The sequence below is a fragment of the Habropoda laboriosa genome, unplaced genomic scaffold, assembly GCF_001263275.1.
Source record: "Habropoda laboriosa isolate 0110345459 unplaced genomic scaffold, ASM126327v1 scaffold175, whole genome shotgun sequence".
NCBI classification, from domain to species: domain Eukaryota; kingdom Metazoa; phylum Arthropoda; class Insecta; order Hymenoptera; family Apidae; genus Habropoda; species Habropoda laboriosa.
Window position 1 is genome coordinate 1,762,260 of NW_017100347.1, and position 9,144 is coordinate 1,771,403.

General features: G+C 34.8%; 1 protein-coding gene and 1 pseudogene across 7 annotated transcripts in view; both read left to right on the forward strand.

Annotated features, from left to right (window-relative positions):
* The window catches only part of LOC108574638, a 14,218-nt gene extending 13,747 nt beyond the window's left edge, over nucleotides 1–471 (forward strand). For 5 of the 7 annotated variants that reach the window (XM_017937259.1, XM_017937257.1, XM_017937263.1 and 2 more), the window contains one exon: nucleotides 125–471. In XM_017937259.1, the coding sequence (XP_017792748.1) occupies nucleotides 125–358 (234 nt within the window). In that variant the 3' untranslated portion in view covers nucleotides 359–471. The remainder of the gene's footprint in view (nucleotides 1–124) is intronic. The other 2 variants (XM_017937262.1, XM_017937264.1) reach the window with 1 other exon arrangement.
* A 3,293-nt stretch (nucleotides 472–3,764) lies between these two features.
* The window catches only part of LOC108574607, a 7,815-nt pseudogene continuing 2,435 nt past the window's right edge, over nucleotides 3,765–9,144 (forward strand).

A 9,144-nucleotide genomic window follows, 5' to 3' on the forward strand; every position in this document is an offset into this window, starting at 1 on the left:
TTTGAAGGAGTGAGGAAATGGATTTTTTGTTTAGTATTTCACCGTTTTTAGTAGGTGTTCACAGATGTGCGATTGAACAATCATAATTTCATTTTAATTGTCTTCCATTTTGTATAATGCATAGGTGTTCGATGAGGTCGCCGTAGAATTGACAATGGCATTGTTACAATACTTCAATGGCAGTCCTGCCGAGGAACAGCTGTATGCTTGTATGAAGTCATTGGCACGTTTCATACAAATCAGCGGCCAAGATGTGCCACAACTTATTCAAATGATTGGGCCGGAACCAAACAAATTTCGCGGAACGTCGGAAAGGATTGACGAACAAATCGATCAGGTCAACCAGAAGCTGCGTTAACGTAATACAAATCGACACAAACGCTACAAACGAATCGACTTGTGTCGATACAAATTAATAAGAAAAATCTTGAATTCCAAAATATGATGAGATCGAGAACGTTATTGTGTTATACTCAAATTTTTACATAGAGATTTTATTGAAGTCTACTGCATATAATGTATTATTATTACATTTATTTATACTTTTCCTTCACCCACTTTTTTTATGCAAGTTCGTATTTTATTCTTTTATATATTTCTAAAAAAAGGCGCTCAACTGAGAAAAGTACTCGGTACTGAAATTGATTTAGTTAATTAAAGTTAAGTACAATTCTTTCTATCTACCAGGATATTTAGATATGTACCAGGTGTACATGCAATTATTTTTCAAATTCATGTAAGTATAACAGAATTATTCATATAAAAAGTTTTCGATTTTAAAAGGCAATTGTAATGCTGAAATTGAATATTTTTAAAACTGCTATTTTGACAAATTTTTTATGTCAATATCAACTTTTTGTGTACTTCCTGTTATTTTGTGTTCAAACATTTATTATAAATGTAAACACGTACTTATATTCAATCGCTTATCAGATAAATAAAAATACTAATTGTGTAATTTTCAACAATTGAAAACATGAACATACTGATACACATAATTATAGCTTTCTGAGTCAACTTAATCGTTTTTGCATCAAAGGTCCCAAACAGTGGCTAAATTTCACACTTAAGCATTGCAGTGCTTAGTAAATGATTAATTAAAAATATTTGCCTCTTTTTATGTAGCTTTAACCCTCCGTTACACGTGTCGCGGACGGAGTCCGCAAGTTCCTTTTTGTCCTCATAAACTAGGAAAACGGTAATTATCTTCACGACCTTCTGCAGCTTCTAACTAGCAAATAAAGTAATGAAATTAATTTATTATTAAAAAATAGAGGAAAACGTTAAACAGAGAATAAAAATAGATAGAGAAAGAAACAGATAAACTTTGCAGAGTTTGGGTCCGCAGGCATGTTACGTTGCAATGCGCAAGCACGCGTGTAACGAAGGCTTAAGAGGCACAGGACAGGGGTTGTTAAAGAGAAAGTGGGGGTCGACAGGCCCTTCGCGAAAACCCTCGATGATGCACGAAGCTTATCGATGCATTGACCATTTTTAACGAAAAAACTCGAAATAGCGTGCGTGTAGAGTGGGAGAGAAGGAAGGCGAAGGAAGAGTTTTATCTTACGTATAGAATCAGTGTAGAAGATGGAATGTTGCGGGGAGGGTTGCATAAGTCGTTTAACAGTTGTCCAAGTTGTCTTACAATTAAAGTCGTTTTATAGTTATTAAAATCGCATAACAGTCATCTTTGCGTTGCGAGTTATTTGTCAAATTATTCTATTGTCACTCATTTCATATTCTGTCAATCGTCCATTTGCTGCAAAGTTTCATTATAAAATATTATACGAAAAAATATTCTTGTTAACAATAAAGATTCTACAAATGAATATTATTTGAATTGTTCAATGGGTTCTAAGGTACAAAACAAGATAAACTTAATGGAAAATTTCAGAATTTTACTCAATAAAAACAATGAAGTAACTTGTAACAGTAACAATGAAGTAAGTTCAACAACACTTTACTCTCGTTTGAAATTTAACAACTTTTAAACCAACGGCTATTTTGCAATAATTTGATCAAACATCATTTTCTGAGAAGAATATAAATCTGAAATTCAAAAGAACTGTGCTGTAAATAGATATTTTGATGCACAACATAAACAAGCCTTGTGGTTCACTGAAGAGTAACTGTTTTCATTTGATGATGTTATAACTGGGAATATTTCAACGACATTCCATTGTGCACGATTAAAACAGGATTATAGGACTTCTTAACGTAAACGTTATTAATAAAGTTATAAAATCGAATACAATGATAAGGAGCGTATAAGCAAGAAATGATGATGCGTTATAAGCAGAACACCAATAATATCTTAAATACACGCGACGAAACCGTCAAGTAGCAGCGCAATAAGACGTTGGCACTGAACCACCTTTCCTCACTTCCTGAGACTTCCCTCGTTCATCTCCAGTATATTTACGTAAACGTGTAGACGGATTAATGCAAATATAGAGGGTGATCCACCTAACGTGATCACCTTAGATTATACCGTTGTTATTGGACCGATGAAAATTTTTTTTTCTGTTGTATAATATGGCTCACAGAGGCCTTTAACATGATTATAGTATATACATTTTTCAACAGTCATTGAGACGAATTCCACGAGTATAAAAGCAATTTTTTCTTTATCGGGAGGAATAATACGGAGAAAAAATATCTACAGGAAAACGTTATTTTATGGTACTGGATAACACGCGATGTCTCTAATTTTAAGTTCCAAATTTACAGCGTGAGTTTACAACGTGGATTTAGTTCTGCTAATATTTTTTTTTACCAGATTATTTCTTTTACTGTTTCTTCAGCTCAGATGGAGCGAAAGATATTTTCTCGTTTCAATATCCGCCATAAGGTGGGGGCAAAATAAAAAATTGTAGGTTTGGTGTAAAATGTAACCAAATGAAATGTAATAATATTCGGTAATCTAATAATGTGATATTACTGCATAAAAGTGTTTTGTAGGAGTGATGAAAAATGTACTGTAATCATCGTAAAGGCCTGTTTGAGTCATATTATGCAAAAAAAAAAATTCCGTTCGATTCACTAACAACAGAATAATCTAAGGCAGAGCTGCTTAACTTCTTGCTCACGAGCAAATTTCCCCTCCCAAGGTTCCCCCACTATGCGACTGAGATGATCTCTCTCGAGTTGCGGCGCGGCGGGAGAACGTGAGGAGTCCTCCCACCACAACTCCAGCGATCGTTTCTTGGTACGAAATGACTGGTACGAACACGCAGAATGTGTAACATAAACAAAAGACAGTCGCTGGAGTTGTGGTGGGGGGACTCCTTCTCGAGCGTGATCATCGCAGTCGCATAGTGGGGGAACCTCGGGAGGGGAAATTTGCTCTTGAGCAAGAAATTAAGCAGCTCTAATCTAAGGTGACCACGTTAGGTGGTTCACCCTGTATATCGAAGCGGCGTGTACCTAATTAGTGTTGACCCAAAATGCCCGAGGCTAAAGTGAATACATACACCTTTATACACGTCTATCCTCTATTTAGAAACTGGTCATGACCCAACATTTTTGTTTTTAGTTGGCGAGTTTTATTTGTATATCAACAAGAATCTCACGTGGAACGAGAATAGTTCAGTAATTACAGAACCAAGTGATTCAGCTTTCTTTCACTGGCGCCAAATGTTTGTTTTAAGATTTAATAAGAGACACATTAAATGATAAGCATTTTGAACCAGTGAAGATATAATGATAGGAGGAGGGTAGGATGACATATTTGCAGAGTACGATCATAGTATCCTAACGTACATCATTAGTGTTCAACACGGTTTCTTCAAGTTAGCTACTGTACTTTCTCTTTTCTCATGTTTCCGCGAAACCGTGGAACGAGAAAATTCCACGCTCGATTTTAATCGTTTCGTACATGTAAATACTGTTTAATACTGTATATTTTGATATCTCGAGAAAATGTGTGCGATCACGAAAGAAATCGTTCCATCGGAAGGGCATACGTCGTCGAAGAAGAAAAATGATAAATCGAACTGTTCCGTTATTAAATATATAACTATACTAAATTGGTTACCGAAGTACACTCGTTTCGATGCTGTTTCGGATGTTGTAGCTGGATTTTCGCTAGGATTAACCCTAATTCCGCAAAGTATCGCGTACGCTTCACTCGCAGGTTTAACAGCCCAGGTATTTGTTCTTTTTTTGAAAAACTTTATTTATTGTTCTTTATTTCTTTCTTTCTTTTCATATCATTTCTCACGATCCTGCGTGATACATCGTTCAGTTTGTCTCAGTGTTAAATCATTTGTTCAATGATAAACGTTCGTTTATCCTATTAATCAAATATTTTGACATATCTTTCACAGGTATCTCTATGTAAAAATCTAATACAAAATTGAGGTCTCATTCTTAATACCTCTGCAGTATTACATTTTAATTCTTCGTTCTTTCTGAATACGTAAATAGTAGTGGCACAAGACTCTTGCATGTTTTTAACATTTAAAAGGTCGAATTGAAATTAAAAATTCTTTTTTTTTTTTTGTATTTATTTTTCTGACAAAAAAGTTACGAGACAAAAATGAATTAGTATGCAATCGGTGAGAAATTGCGATGATAAATATTTTTTCCTCGATAAAAAATTACGATCACCTTCACTTTTTCAAAACAACACCATATAATTTTCTTATACTTACGTTGAATTAATTGTAATATACTAAAACAGCAAATTCTTTACAGTATGGTCTTTACTCGTGTCTAATGGGCGGCTTTGTCTATCTCATATTCGGCACAATTAAAGAAGTATCAATCGGTCCCTCATCGTTAATGTCACTTCTAACTTTGGAATATACCAGAAATATGCCAATGGACTTTGTCGTACTTTTTTCTTTTCTCGCTGGATGCGTAGAATTACTAATGGGCGTGTTACACTTAGGCTCGTATCAACAACATCATTTCTAATCATATAAATTCCTTTCAAATGTTGTAACGTGTTTGATAATATAAAAATACACTCTTGGGTGCAAAAAAGGTAAACAACTGTCTAGCCAACATATTCTTGTAAATCTCCTTTTTAATAATATTTCGTTATTAGAATTATTACCTGTTTAATTTCTGGAAACGTCATATAAACAAATCATGAGAAATTTAGATTACACCTGAAGTGGTACAATTACTCAAGAAAATAAGTTATGAAAAATTAAAGGAGATATACATATTATTTTTTTGCTATCCTAAGAAAATTATTCTGAATATTTATAATATGGTCGTACAATGTTTACACGAAGCAAGAAATCATACCCTTCAAATCTTCATATTTTAACTCATTATCAGCGTACATATTCATTTGTTATGCGCTTATTTTTCCTGAAACTTTCACTGTTTCCTATTTCTGACATTCCACCCTTTCTTGGATCTGAGTGTATTTATTATATTATACCGGGTAACAGTTGGTAGAAAATTTAAGGGGTGATTCTACAAGCCAAAATAAGACAAAAATCAAGAATAAAAAAATTGGGTTTGAAGCTTCGTTTTTTAATTACAAACAATTAAAGATATCCCTGTGACCGAGCAACCCTCCTGACAGCAGCGTGTACGGGGCAGATCAAGACACGGGGAACGCAGTGATTCTCGAAACAAACTTTAATAACTAAAGAACTAAGCTTCAAACGCAATTTTTTTATTTTTGTTTTTTGTCTTATTCTGGCTTGTAGAATCGCCCCTTAAATTTTCTCTCAAAATAACCGACTATCCTGTATATAGGATTTTCCAATATCTTTCACCTATAACTGCAATAAGTGGAAGTTCATATTAAAATAAAGAAACCGAAATTTTTAAAATTATAGTACATTTTATCACAGAAAAACGTCTTAAAACTATTATTGGAAAACCTTATATTACAATATGACTTATACGGGTGTCAACCAATTCTGTCAACCTCAAATATCTCTATTATCACAAATAATAAGCGAAAACATTACTTACAAAAGTTGCATGATTGCTAAAAAGGCAATGGAGATACTTCAGGTGTAGAAAATTGGTGAGATACCCTGTACATTATCGTTCGTTTATTTTAAAATTTATTTCTACGTTAAAATTCTCTTTATAGGCTTTCTGGTAGATTTTATATCGATGCCTGTTACATCAGGCTTTATTTCGGCAACTTCGATTATTATAATCGTGTCGCAGCTACAGGGGCTGTTAGGGTTGAAGTTCAAAGCGCACAATATTGTTGACAATCTAAAGAAGATATGTCAAAATTTCCATAATATACGAATACCTGATTTTACTCTTGGGCTATGCAGTATAGCGTTCCTGTTAATCTTCAGAGTAAGTTTCTTCGAACTTGTTCGATACGAAAATGAAACTTTCCAATTTAACGTTTAATTATAAAAAAAAAAAACACTTCGATTTAGAAACTGAAAGAAATCGATTGTTCATGTGGAAAAGACAACGATCGACCGAAGAAGAACGGTACAGCGGCATTTTTAAAAAAGTTCTCATGGTTCCTTTCGATCAGTCGTAACGCTTTGGTGATCGTGATTACTTCCACGATAGCGTTTTATTTAGAAAAAACAGGATCGTCGCCGTTTATTCTTTCAGGTTCATATGTGTCCCCTTTTTTCTATATTAGGAACATTTTTATAAGACAATATACAAGTATACTCATCGTTCTTCTTCTTTTTTTCAATTTAAAGGAAAAATAGAGTCAGGTCTTCCTAAGCTCTCTGTACCCCCATTTTCATCTCAGGTTGGAAATCAAACCTACACATTCTTGGACATGTGTTCCCATTATGGAACAGGACTGATCGTGTTGCCTCTTGTATCGGTGTTGGCGAACGTGGCTATTGCTAAAGCATTTGGTAAAAGATACACGTGCTATAAATTCGGAGACCTGTATTCAAGAGATGTTGTCGGAAATAAAAATTTTCAAACGCTTATAATTAGAAAATGAGGATCCTTTCCTTAAATACGCTACTCCGCAAAATTAAAGAATCTTGAAATTTTCACCGAAAGACTTTGTCGATCTTTGAACTGCTGTAATTTCGTGAAAAAAAAATCGTACAATCTAGCTAGGCTCACTTTAAAGAATGAAGCCTCTACTTTCACATTCCCAAACGGAACTTTTTCAAAGAGTTTTTTATATTATAAAACGAAGTGGAAAACTGATGTTACTTTTTCTTCTAATTTTGCAACTTCAAACGACTCTGCGGAGATTAACAAATTTTTTTTCGAGATTCGTTTTAAAATCACTTTGTAAAGGGAAATTCCCTCTTTGTACTAACCTTTGAAAAGTTGATGTACGATTTTTTGTCGCTGTTTTATTGAACTTTAAATGAAAAGTGTGCCTTATGATGGATGCTTATGAAAGAGCCTTGTAACAGATTCTTCGAAAGTAACAATTGAAAAGTTTATAACGCGTTAGTATATTTATTTTGCATTTATTTTACATTTTCTATTTAAAAAAAAAAATTACAATGAAAATAAATTTTAATAGAAAATTAAAAGGCACGCCTTGGATTTCATTGAAAATGCCAATATAATCAATCTATTAGTCAACTGCAAGTGTTTTTAAACGGAGAACGTTGAATTACTGGAACTCCTCCAAATTCGCATTATGTTTTTGGACGCCGTCGATTCGGAAAGATTCGAGTTGGAAACACCTTTGTCCTCGACAAATCGGTGAATTAGATTAGATTAGAAATCATTTATAAATAAGAAGAAAAAAAACATTGTTAAAGATCAAACCTTAGAAAAATTCGCTTCGCGACGAAAATTTCCGAATAATCTTGTACATATTGTTAAATACAGGTCAACGCAATTTCTTCATTTCTTTTTTTTAAACATATCGACGAAATAAAGGACGAGTGTTTGTATATTTTTAGCAAACGGCAGCAGCGTAAATGCAACGCAAGAAATGTTGACGCTCGGTTTGTGTAATATACTCGGAAGCTTCGTCTCGTCGATGCCAGCCGCAGGAGCGTTCACCAGAAGCGCAGTGATTTCCGCCAGCGGTGTACGAACGCCTATGGCTGGTATATATGTCGGTAATATTTTCATTTTAATGAGCAAAATGATTACAAAACTGAGAAGAATATGTAATATTTGAACGTTGAACACGTTGCAGGTACTATGACGTTATTAGCGTTAAGCTTTCTAACGCCGTATTTCTATTATATTCCACGGTCTACGCTTGCAGCCGTGTTGATAAGCGCGGTGATATTCATCATTGACTTGAAGATAATAAAGTTACTGTGGAAAGGATGCAGTGAGTACTCGTTTATTTCTATGTACAGGGCCGTGTTCACCATAAGGCGCAAGCTGAGGCCTCGTTCTATGGCACGTATGGGTGAAGGGGGGGTAGGAAAACAATAAAGAATAGGCGAAAAAGTTAAGGCGCGTTTCCGTCCTCTGGGCCTCTCCCCTCCTACTGGACTCGTCATCAGTAAGGCTTTGTAAGCGATTTGTGCCTTAGACGCGGGAGGGACTGGAAGAACTTAGGTCAGAAGGTGTATATGTCTTATATATACCAATAGGAGCCTTTATGAGGACTAGCGAGAACTTGTGGTTAGTCCGTCCCTCTGGTGGCAAAGCGTAGGAGGGTCGCTACACGGGTAACCCCCTCCCCGCGGACCGAATACCGGATCCATAGCTGTGAAGTCTTTAACCCTTTCGCTGCGACAAATTTTAGTACATAAATAGTACATAACTTTTCACAAAATTTTCTTTTTTGGCCGTATCATTTGAAAATTCGTTTTATTGAGAATTAACGCGGAAGTGTGCAGAGAATAAAATTACGGCTTAAATTAATATGGAAGTGCGCCAAAAGGCTCCAATAGCACAATGCGAACGAATTTTCAAAGCGCCTACAGGCGCCAATAGCAGTAAAAGGGTTAAATCTGGCCCTCTAGGTACTAATTACTATCGTGTTTCATTTTATTATTTTATTTAATATACTAGCCTTCTATACATACGCACATTCATACATAGTCATGCTAAAATCCATTTAGTCTAACCGTTGGCTCGAAGAGAGAATGATAATTTGACCATAGAACCAGGAAAAGTTGCCCGTACCCTGTTCTATGGGGCCATATTTTAAAAACTTACTTCTTACAAACAATAATATAAAAAACAGCCTAGATATAGTTGCAAAATAAAATACATACTTTTAAATATTAAACTTTT